This window comes from Gorilla gorilla, chromosome 1 (genome assembly GCF_029281585.2).
Source record: "Gorilla gorilla gorilla isolate KB3781 chromosome 1, NHGRI_mGorGor1-v2.1_pri, whole genome shotgun sequence".
In the NCBI taxonomy this organism is placed as follows: Eukaryota; Metazoa; Chordata; class Mammalia; order Primates; family Hominidae; genus Gorilla; species Gorilla gorilla.
The window spans coordinates 196,272,716-196,284,792 of NC_073224.2; the positions used below are offsets into that span (position 1 = coordinate 196,272,716).

Here is a 12,077-nt window from a genome sequence, read left to right on the forward strand (position 1 = left end):
CACAGTGAGATGGAAAGAGGAACATTCACAAGGTAAAAAGGAAGTCTACCAAAACCGTACCCTAAGATTCAGAGAAGGCACCGAGAAAAGTTATGAGTATCAACAACAAGGAGACAAACCTACCATAAAAAGGGACTATTGGCAACACTAGGGAAATGTGAATATGACTGAGTGTCAAGTACTGCAGCCAAAGAAAACAGAAAGCAAATGTGCCAAATGTTAATCATATATATGATGAGTACACGCGGGGGCTCGTGATGGTATTTTGTACGTACGTCAGAAATTTTCCATAGTGAAGATTTTTAAGATACATTTTTAAAAACTAAAGGTAAGGGAATAGGGAATAAAGAGGACCTTCTGCACTTTCTTCTTCTATCTCCCACTCCTCACCAAAGACTGCAGCTTGACCCACATAAGCTTCAAGGCTGGGGAGTCAGGGAAGGTCACTTGGGTAGTGGGGGTCCAGTGGCATCTGACATGACTGATCACTCAGAGTGGCAGACCCACCAAGAGCCATTTTGCACAAAAGCAGGAATCAGCTTTTGGTGACAACATGTATTTAAGGAGGAAGCCTGAACACATGTTCGTGTTTATAGCTTTGGGAATGCATCTTGGTCTCCAAAAGGATGCTCTATCAATGTCATACTGGGAGTCTACAGGGCAGTCAAGAGGTGTAAGAAAAAAACCCTTGAATTTCAAGGTAAGAAAGGCCATCTCATCTCATCCCAAACCTCCAAACACGTGGGCTCCAACAGCAGCCATTCTAACCCTTGTGCCGCTAAGGCAATGAGGATCAGAGGAAGAGTTCCTGCCTACCCCAGTTGAAAAGGCCAGCCACGGTGGCTCACGACTGTCATCCCAGTACTTTGGGAGCCCAAGGCAGGCAGATCACAAGGTCAGGAAATCGAGACCATCCTGGCTAACACGGTGAAACCCAGTCTCTACTAAAAATACAAAAAATTAGCCGGGCGTGGTGGCGGGCGCCTGTAGTCCCAGCTACTCGGGAGGCTGAGGCAGGAGAATGGTGTGAACCCGGGAGGCGGAGCTTGCAGTGAGCTAAGATCGCGCCACTGCACTCCAGCCTGGGCAACAGAACGAGACCCCGTCTCAAAAAAAAAAGAAAAAAAAACAAAAGGCCAGCCACAGTGGCTCACGCCTGTAATCCCACCACTTTGGGAGGCTGAGGTGGGCAGATCACTTGAGGTCAGGAGTTCCAGACCAGCCTGGCCAACATGGTGAAACCCTGTCTCTACTAAAAATACAAAAATTAGCTGGGCGTGGTGGCACACACCTGTAATACCAGCTACTCGGGAGGCTGAGGCAGGAGAACTGCTTGAACCTGGAAGGCAGAGGTTGCAGTGAGCCAAGATCATGCCACTGCACTCTAGCTAGGCAACAGAGCAGAGACTCTATCTCAAGAAAAAAAAAAAAGGCATTGTGATCCAAGTGGGCTGAGGAGGATCTGCTGCTGTGACTCAGGCTGCATTGATGCAATTCTTGGAATCGGTAGCCACAGGGATAACAGAAAAGCAACTCCCAGCAAAGAACAAGCTGGGAGAGTGAATGCCACCCCAGGCTTTTGTTTGACACAACCACTGCTGGCTAGAGGCACTGACTGAGGGTCTCTCCTGCCCTCCTGCAGCACCTCCATCACACAGATCCACCTCCCTCCCCGACACAGATCCCCTCCCGACAGGGTGTCTGTCCTCCAGGGCAGCTCCCCACCCCACACCACTGCCTGGAGCCCATACCTCTGCCAGCTCCCGCTCACTGAAACTTCTAGCGGCGCTTCCTTTCTTCCTCGTGCATGGCTCTCCCACAGTGACCCTGCCATCCCCTTTGGCATAACTGTGCACAGTGAGAACTCCCGTTTGCCCTTGGGCTCGGCAGGAGAGAGGCTCACTAGTTTCTGAATCAGAAGAGATAGAATCCCGTGAAGAGCCAGAGCCCAGGCTAGAAGATGATTTCTTTTTGGAGCCTGAGAAGACAAGGCGTCCCCCTACAGATGCAGGATTCACAGAAAGATCCAAGGCAGCTGCTTCTTGTTCTTCCTCCTCGTCCTCCTCTTCTAGTTTGACATTTTTAAGCTCTTCAAATTTGACTTCAGTGGAGTCAGAATAATCTGAAACACATATACACATTAGACAGAGCCAAGTTCCTCCTGCACATGTGAACCTGATGAAAGGCAGAGGGCAAAGCACAAGGAACATGGGCTGGGAATGGGACCTGGCTTCCAATCCTGGCTCTGTCACTGAGGGGCACTGTGAGCCAGGGCTATCTGCTCAGCCTCCTGGCCTCCAGCTTCTTCCTCTGTAATGAGAAGATGCTACTACAGATCTACAGGGCTCATAAATAAGACTCCTGAGCACCGCCTGGCACTCAGCAGACACTCAGTAAGGGGCAGCTGCCATTTCCTCCAAAGTCTCCTGCAGGTAATGCAAGTCTGAGCTCAGCAGAGACCTGGCTACCTAGCCCATGCTAGAAAATCTAAAGATCTTGAAAAATATTAAGAGGGTGGATGTTAAATGTTCTCACTGCAAAAATGACCACTATGTGAATATGTATTTTAAACAGCTAGATTTACCCATTCCACAACTTATATATACTTCACAAATCATGTTGGACCAGGAGCAGTAGTTCAAAACTGTAATCCCAGCACTTTGGGAGGCCAAGATGGGAGGATTGCTAGAGCCCAGGAGTTCAAGACCAGCCTGGGCAACAAAGTCAGACTCTGTCTCTACAGAATTTAAAAATTAGCCAGGCATGGGCCAGGCATGGTGGCTCACTGCTGTAATCCCAGCACTTTGGGAGGCTGAGGTGGGCGGATCACGATGTCAGGAGATCGAGACCATCCTGGTTAACAGAGTGAAACCCCGTCTCTACTAAAAATACAAAAATCAGCCAGGCGTGGTAGCAAGCATCTGTAGTCCCAGCTACTTGGGAGGCTGAGGTAGGAGAATCACTTGAACCCGGGAGGCGGAGGTTGCAGTGAGCCAAGATCATGCCTTTGCACTCCAGCCTGGGAGACAGAGTGAGACTCCGTCTCAAAAAAAAAAAAAAAAAAAATTAGCCAGGCGTGATGTATGCCTGTAGTCCCACCTACTTGAGAGGCTGAGGCAAGAGGATTGCTTGAGCCCAGAAAGTTGAGGCTGCAGTGAGCTGTGTTCACAAAGGCTTGGGCAACACAGTAAGACCCCGTTTCTAAAACAAACAAAAAAATTATGTTGTACAAGACAAATATGCACGATTTTATCTGTCAATATAAATAAATAAATTTGAAGAGAAAAAAGGGAAAGAAAATCTGCTGAAGAAAAGCCAGCCCAGCCCAGGGTGTCAGTCCACAGTGCTGCCTGGCTATCCGCAGACCACATCTTTGGGTCATACCTGACCCAAGACAGATACAAGCCTTTCTCTAACAAATCTAGCCTCAATGACCTTCCAAGTGACTGCTAAACAGCACTGATCACACCACTCCCACTCTTAAAATATAAATGGCTTCTTAAGCTTCCAAGTGAGCAAATGAAAATGGCAGACAGCCCTACATCATCTCCTATTTCTCCAGCGTCACCTTTTGGTCACACAGCTGCCTTCCACCCTAATATTCAATTGAGGGAAACTCCCCCACCAGTTCCCCCAAGTGGACCATGCTATTAATATTTCCCATCTCTGCTGGGAACAGTGGCTCACGCCTGTAATCCCACTTGGCATTTTGGGAGGCCGAGGCAGGCGGATCACCTGAGGTCAGGAGTTCAAGATCAGCCTGGCCAACACGGTGAAACCCCATCGCTACTAAAAATACAAAAAAAAATTAGCCAGGCATGGTGGCGGGCACCTGTAGTCCTAGCTAGTTGGAAGGCTGAGGCAGGAGAATCGCTTGAACCCAGGAGGCAGAAGTTGCAGTGAGCCAAGATTGTGCCCCTGCACTCCAGCCTGCATGACAGAGCAAGACTCCGTTTCAAAAAAAAAAAAAAAAAAAAATTCCCATCTCCATGCCTGTGCCCTGCTCCTCCCATCTGGGACACCCTTTCTACATCCCTCCTCTCTCTCTGTCCGCCTGGGAAGGTCCTACTTACCTTGTAAGAGTCACCTTCACCAAAACCTCCAGTGTTTCCCTGACCCCTGACCAGGCAGAGGGAGGAGCTTTTCCCTACGTGTCCAGTCCTCCCTGTACATCCCTACCCAAAGCACTTCTCACACTCCAAGTATGCTATCTGCTCACAGACCTGTCACTCTGCCTTTTTTATTTCTGACCCAGCACTCAATATGGCATCTAACACGGGACACATATATGAGTTAGGGTTGTGGAAAATACACCATAGTCAACTAACCTGGGAAGGTAAGACCATCCTCAACTTGCCGCACAGAGCTATGGGTGGGCCTCACAGGGGCGAGGGCTGCCGGGCACTCCGTCATCTCATACTGCTCAGAACTCAGATCCTCCTTGGGGAAGAGCTCACTCTGACTCACCTCCTGTGGTATTTCAAGACAAACTCGGTGCCTCTTTGTCCCTATTCGGTGCTTGGCCAGGCTGCAAGGGAGAGGGCAAATCTTTTAAGAGCACACATATACATCCACTTACTCAAACACATTCATACACATCCACACACAACCCAAAGTGAATGGCCAGAGCCTGTCAGGCCTGGCTCAAAACTCAGAGACACCTCTTATTTGTGACTTGAGACAAGGGACTTCACCTCTCTGACCTTGTTCAATCATCTGGAAAATACAGGTATTACCACCCACCTAACAGATTTGTTGTGAGAATTAAGAAAAGGTATGCAGAGTAGCTGGCAAAGTGCCTGGCAGGTACCAAGGAACGGTTCCTCCTTTCTTTCCCATATGGCCCAGGATAAATTCTCCTCAGAGCACAGATCCCCTGGCTCAGCCACCAATAGCACTGCAGACTTAAATCACGACATTACCAATGCCCTTGAGTCTCATCCTCACTACACTTCTTTTTAAAAGACTCTCTGATATGATGAGAAAACATGACTTTTCTGGCTCAGAGGGAGCCCGACCTTCGCACATAAATGCCCCCAACCCTCATATAACTGACGCCTTGCTCCAGCAGACTACACGCCCACTACAGGTCTCTCATTCAGAAAGTGCCTGAATGCTCTGGCTCTCAGGTTTCTGGAGCCTTTACCAAGAACACTCCCTTAGCCAAGGCACAAACGGCATCTTAGAAACAGCCTCGGCCGGGCGCGGTGGCTCACACCTGTAATCCCAGCACTTTGGGAGGCCGAGGTGGGCGGATCACGAGGTCAGGAGATCGAGACCATCCTGGCTAACACAGTGAAACCCCGTCTCTACTAAAAATACAAAAATTAGCCAGGCGTGGCTGCAGGCGCCTGTAGTCCCAGCTACTCGGGAGGCTGAGGCAGAAGAATGGCCTGAACCCGGGAGGCGGGGCTTGCAGTGAGCCAAGATCGCACCACTGCACTCCAGCCTGGGCGACAGAGCGAGACTCCGTCTCAAAAAAAAAAAAACAAGAAACAGCCTCTCCACAGATTACAGGACCTACCCAGACATCCCTCCCTCACGCAGCCAGGACAAAAGGGCTGCTGGGTTACCTTGTCTTCAGGTCTCCTTCCTCTCCATCCTCCACCCCTTCCATGTCCTCCTCTGGGCACTCCTCCTCGTTGCCAGCTCTTGGAGGCAGTTCACTCTCCTTAAGAAACTCAGCTGCTTCTGGCGTGGGCAGAGTATGGTCAATAACTGTGTTGTCCTTCCCAGCTTTCCAAAGTTTGTACTTTTCTGGCTGGAACTTTCTCACAAACACATCCATGGAGATCTTCACCATGTCCTTTCTACAGGAGCACTGTCAGCAGGAACCAGAAGAGCACCAGGTAAGCATACCTTGCTGCTTCCAACTCACCCCCACGTCCTAGCTCCTCCCTCCACATGGAAACAAGTGCAAGATGGTTTATAACCAGATTGTTTTGGTTCATAGGCTGAGGGCATATTATCCTTGCAGAACCTTCAAACATGAAGGGAAGCAGGGAAAAAAAGGCAGAAAGCACATGCTACTGGGGCAAATCTACCTGGGCACTAACTCGGGGTCACAGAGGGTGGTTAGGCTCTGCACTTAGGCCCCCAGGATGGTGAGCCACCTGCCCTTGTTCCCTGTCCAAGCCAGGAACACACAAGCAAGTCTACTACTATCAGTCAAAGGCCCGACCCTGCTGCTTCCCTAGAGTAAAGGAAACCCCTAAAACTTTCAACAGAGAAATCTCGGAATGGATAAGGCAAGAGTATTAACATGTGTGGATGTGGTTTTAATGCCTAATGGACTTAAGAACCTCATTTTATACTTCCCAATTCTGAACACATTTTTAAAAATTCCTTATGAACACAAAATGTTAGTACTCTGACACATTGCTAGCTGCTTGTTTCTGAATTCCAGCAGCTCAAAGAAATATTCTAATCACCAGCCAACGTATCTAACCAGAATTTGCTCATTTTTGTCATGGTGTTATAGAAAGAAATCAAGCAGACTTACCAGCACAGCTTGCTTGCCATACTCAATCCACCGACGGGTAGCAAAATTGGTAGACTCCGCACAGTTAAAACCATGGTTAAAGCCAGCATGGTAACCATAAGGGAAAGTGATCATAAACTCTCCAGCCTCTTGAGTCACCTGAACAAGAGCAGACTTGAAGCAGCTGCTTCAAATGGCAGAAGTCCACAGAACTGGAATTCTGAGCTCCACCACAACTTAGCTGAGTAACAAAGGGTAAGTCATAAAACCCCTGGGGTCCTTGCTGTCTTCTATAAAATGCAAAGCCCAGACATATCAGATGACATGACTATAATTAACCATTCCTCCAAATGAACACTGTTCAAGGGGATCTGACTCTCCTCTGGCACCAGGAAGCTACAGTGGCCCCCCTTTAATGCTCTTAGATCAAAGTGTTGTTACATAGTTTATTTAAGCTTTGGCCCCCTCTTGGTATAGTGATGAACTAGAATAAAACTGTAAAACAAAGGCCAGAAAGGGTGGTGCCTGAGAACTTTGGCATGTAACATCAGCTCACCTTGTCAAAGGGAATTCCGTATTTCTTCAGCATTAACGGGGAAATCAGGGTCATCTTGTGGCGGAGAAATGCCTCACAGCTTTGAGCACTTCCTGGGAAAAAGCCTATTTAATTGAAAGGGTACAGGTTAACACAGTGCTCCACACTAGCTCCGCAATCCTGGAGTCACTTCACACCTGTGCTTCTCATCGGAATGATAAAGAGGATGAATCACCAATGTGACCTCCGAGGATCCTTATAGCTCTGCACCAATTCTAAGATTCTGCAATGAGCCTCTAGGCTCACTCCCATGTAGGGCATTACATGGGTAATGAAATCCTGTTTGGGAAACCAAGGTCACCTAAGCTGCCTCTGTTCTTATAGAGCTTTGAAACTATTTAGGACCTTTTCTCCAGTCACTTGTATCCCTGATCTTTTTTCAGTAATGCAGCTATAGTATCATCTACCCAGGCTTTCCTATGTTCTCTAGACATACAAATCTAAGTCCACTTAAAAGAAACAAAGCATAAAGTTCAATTTTTTCTTTAACATTTGGGTCTTTAGTGGAAACACCAGTCATACTGGGTGTGGTTCATTATCGCTGGTCAAAGAAACACCCCTGCTCATTAAAACTGAGGCACAGACAATCAGGACAAAGGAAGAAAAGGCTCCGTCACTGCCCTCTTAAGGTAACCAATGTGGCTCACCCCCGTCTGCAGGCCTGCGACAGGACCTGCAAGTATCTGACCATGGGGAACGCACATTTTAGTGTAGAGCAAGGAGCACAGCTCATAGGAGGGTCCAATCCAGGAAACAGAAGAGACACAGTACCTTTGGCGAGGCGTTCCAACCGCTTTCCATGCTCAGGTGGAACAGAGTACCTGCAATCACATGAGAGCATCAGAGGCTGGGCGGAGGACAGGTACAGAAGCTAAGGGACTTATTCCCACTCTCAAAACACCTTGAAATAGCAGATTTTTTTTTAACTTCCCAAGCAGTAGAAAGGAATCTGAAAAAATGAAATATTAGACTGTTTGGGCACAGGAGTAAAGAGCCCATAAAGAAGGTGAGTGAATTTATTTCTTCTATATTCATTCACTTAATAAGATGTTTATTAAGTGTTTACCATGAGCCAGGATTTACGGTACATAATATTACTCTCCTTTATAATGTTGTTCATATAATAACATTTTTTAAAAGAAAAAAAAGAAGGATGTCACTATATAACCTCAGTATTTAAAAATGCTCAGTATTTTTAAATGCTTGAAAGGCCTAACTGGGGGCGGGCAAGAGGAAGATGGAAAACAAAGTGAAAGATGGATCTGACACTTAAGAGACCTAGCCCCGTATCTGCTGATGAACGCACTTTCCCTTTATCTCCCCAACAGCTACATATACTGATTACCCAACAATCAATTACCTCTCTACCCAGTAGGGTGTCTAAACACCATAGAAACTGCTCTTCCTAAAAAATGAAAAGTAAAAAAGAACACCTAGGACTATTAAACTTTTGCAAAATTGTTAAACTTTATATTCTGAAACTCACAGTAACTCTGTTTTAACCTTTTTAATCTCTTCTGAAGATTATTCCACAGTAACAACAAATCCTCCCACTGCAAACAGCTTCATTATAAAACACAACAGAGAAGGAGAGTTGACAAAAATGTCACCTAAAGGACTCTGGGATCCATCAGGCAACCCTATACAGAAGGCTCTGGAGGTCCCACTTCAGAGGACCTAAGAATGTATATAATAACTGGAAAACCTTCTTTTATAAGAGAATTCAAAAATCCAGGAGCAGTGAATTTTGGAGTAAACAATGGTGAAGACACAAAAGCTACATTTACACATCCTACAAGTCTAGCCTTCTGAGGAAGGAAAAACAGGACAGTAGTTAGGAGATAATCGTAGGCTCAAAAGGTTCTTCCCCCCAAGATTAGAAACTGGAGAGCACTTGAAAGAAGAAAGGAAAACCCCTGAGAAAGAACATGGCTGAAGATGCTGAAAAAAGACATGAAAGTGGATATGGTTTTCATGACTCTCCATAATGCGCCCCATGATGTCCCCTCTGGCTTCATCACTCACTTCTCATCGTTTTACACAGCACCCAAACTACAGCAGACTTCCCCTAGCTCCCTAAACACACCATGCCTGGTTAATTTTGTGTTTTTAGTAGAGACGGGTTTCACCATGTTGGCCAGGCTGGTCTCCAACTCCTGACTTCAGGTGATCCACCCACCTCGGCTTCCCTAAGTGCTGGGATTACAGGTGTGAGCCACCATGCCTGGCCCTCATGTGCTGTCTTAATCCAGGAGCTCTGCATCTGTGGTTCCAACTGCCTGGATACACTTTCCTCAATCTCCCAGCTGCTAAGCCCACCACCATTCCACCCGGTTATGTCCTTCTCATGTTTTAGATCTCACTTGTCACCTCTTTGAAATAAGCCTTCTTTAATCCCGCCCATCTATCCTTCTTATGTGGACCTTAGCACCCACTTCTTCCCCTTCAGAGCTGTCCCCACACCGTATGAGCATTCTCTCACACTTTCTACCTCCTGACCAGTCTCCTATCTGTGTGAGGGTAGGTATCTCATCCATCTTATTCACTGCTGTTATCTGCAGCACCTTCACTAAAATGCTGAGATGGGCCGGGTACAGTGGCTCATGCCTGTAATCCTAGCACTTTGCAAGGCTGAAGTGGGAGGACTGCTCGAGCCCAGGAGTTTGAGACCAGCCTGTGCAACATAGTGAGACCCCATCTCTACCCTAAAAAAAAGAAGGAAAAAAATTAGCTGGGCATAGTGGTGCACACCTGTAATCCCAGCTACTTGGGAGGCTGAAGTAGAAGGATCACTTGAGCCCAGGAGGTCAAGGCTGCAGTGAGCCATAATGGTGCCACTGCACTCCAGCCTGGGTGACAGAGTGAGACCCTGTCTCAAAATAGAAAAAAAAAAAAATGCTGAGACTCAAAGATGGGTCAGCACAGAGAGAGGAGAGAGAACCAATGTTTGTCTCACCAACAAGAATAACACTCTGGAGAACAGGAAGCATGCTGAATAGCCTCGCAATCCCTCGTGTGTTAAGCACACACTGCTGCTCCCCAAGTATTAATATTTTTTCCATGATGAAAAGCTTTCTGTCATCTGAGAGAGTGACTCTAGTCTTGGAAGTCTGCTGCTAAGAAATGCCTCAGGCCTGTTCAGAAAAAAAATCAGAAAGCAGTGGGATAGCCTGGAAGAGCCCCCGTGTCTTTGGGTAACTGCCAGCACCCTGCTCTCTAAAGCCTCCCTACTCAAAAGGTGGTCTGAGCACCAGAGCTCCAACAGCATCTTAGCACTTGAAAGTGTGTTTAAAACATGGAATGTCACCCCAAGCCTGAACCAGGGTCTGCCCTTTAACACAATCCTGAGGTGCTTCCCACGCACAATGAACATGAGCCCGTGCTCTAGCATAGAAGCCCGGTGCCGACTGCAGGCAGACTGTACCAGGACTTTGGTTCTCCAAAGTGCAGGTAGTTGATGCTGTAGAGGTCCATGTCTTCAGTGTGCCAAGCAAAGGATGTCTTCCACATGCCAAAGTACAGGTATGGGGTGTTCACACCCTCAATGGTGATCCCACTCTCCTTTTCCACCAAGTCCAGGATTGTTCTCAGCCGGCCAATATTCCACTCATCAACATGCTGCAAAGGCAATGACAGTCCAGGGCAAGTTACATTTGCATAGAAACCGAGGCTCTGAACCTACAAATCAGAGTAGGTCACAAGTAAGCTGTCATCTCTGACAAACACTGGGAATAATGTCAAAACACTATGGACGTGAAGACCATAGCATTCCTCATTGACTTTCACGGCTACCACTGGAACTGACACCATTTACCTTCAAAGGGCAAATATTACTTTGTGAATACTAGTGTAGGAAAGATGAATAAAGAGATGACAGTCACCTGTTTGTTTTTTCGTTTGTTTTTGAGACGGAGTCTCGCTCTGTTGCTCAGGCTGGAGTGCAGTGGCATGATCTCGGCTCACTGCAACCTCCGCCTCCCGGGCTCAAGCAATTCCCTGCCTCAGCCTCCCGCGCAGCTGGGATTACAGGCACCCACCACCATGCCCAACTAATTTTTCTATTTTTAGTAGAGCCGGGGTTTCACCATCTTGGCCAGGCTGGTCTTCAACTCCTGACCTTGTGATCCACCCGCCTCGGCCTCCCAAAGTGCTGGGATTACAGGCCTGAGCCACCGCGCCTGACCAAGAGTCACCTGTTTGAAACCCCAAGAGGAAAAGTTTGAACTGATGCTAAAGAAATTTAGGTCAAAATAGAAAAAAAACTCTATGACCACAAAAAAAAAATTGCAAAACATGGGAACTATGACAGTGGGCCAGGTGTGGTGGCTCACGCCTGTAATCTCAACACTTTGGGAGGCCAAGGCAGGATTGCTTGAGCCCAGGAGTTCAAGACCATCCTAGGTAACAAAGCAAGACCCAGTCTCTACAAAAAAATTACAAATTAAAAAAAGTAGCCAGGTGCAGTGGCATGTGCCTGCAGTCTCAGCTACTTGGGAGGGTGAAGCAGGAGGATCCCTTGACCCCGGTGTTTGACGTTACAGTAATCTATGATCATACCACTAACCTCTAGCCTGGGTGGCAGGGCGAGACTCTGTCTCAAAAACAAAAGAACAAAAAACTATGGCAATGTTGTGGCTTTTTAGCCCTGATTTCCACCAGGCAGTGTCCTCATAAAAAATGTGGAATATCCTTTTCCCGAGTTGTAATGGCCAGCTGGGAGCCCATCTCCCATAACTAGGTCCTGTATTATTATTATGCCTGACTTTTGTAGCTCTCCATCCCAGATCCTTACAGCATCTTCCTGCCATTCATCCCTACAAGACTGACTTTCCCTGACCCCCAAAAACTGCTATCAACAAAACTGGAATTCTTTTTTTTCTTTTTTTTTTTTTGAGACAGAGTCTTGCTCTGTCACCCAGGCTGGAGTGCAGTGGCGCAATCTCGGCTCACTGCAAGCTCTGCCTCCCGCCGGGTTCACACCATTCTCCTGCCTCAGCCTCC

General features: G+C 47.3%; 1 protein-coding gene and 1 long non-coding RNA gene across 5 annotated transcripts in view; one reads left to right on the forward strand and one right to left on the reverse strand.

Moving 5' to 3' along the window:
* KDM4A (lysine demethylase 4A) overlaps positions 1-12,077 on the reverse strand; it is a 55,685-nt gene that overhangs the window by 31,656 nt on the left and 11,952 nt on the right. For all 4 annotated transcript variants that reach the window (XM_019016889.4, XM_055346890.2, XM_019016890.4 and 1 more), the window contains exons 5-11: positions 10,501-10,694; positions 7,848-7,897; positions 7,038-7,141; positions 6,503-6,640; positions 5,574-5,821; positions 4,329-4,528; positions 1,752-2,122 (exon numbers count right to left, since the gene is read on the reverse strand). In XM_019016889.4, coding sequence (XP_018872434.4) covers positions 1,752-2,122; positions 4,329-4,528; positions 5,574-5,821; positions 6,503-6,640; positions 7,038-7,141; positions 7,848-7,897; positions 10,501-10,694 — 1,305 coding nt within the window. The remainder of the gene's footprint in view (positions 1-1,751; positions 2,123-4,328; positions 4,529-5,573; positions 5,822-6,502; positions 6,641-7,037; positions 7,142-7,847; positions 7,898-10,500; positions 10,695-12,077) is intronic.
* On the forward strand, positions 5,731-7,984 carry LOC129523650 (uncharacterized). The gene is made up of 3 exons (XR_008667213.2): positions 5,731-5,849; positions 6,482-6,736; positions 7,581-7,984. It is a non-coding gene; the product is annotated as an uncharacterized lncRNA (long non-coding RNA).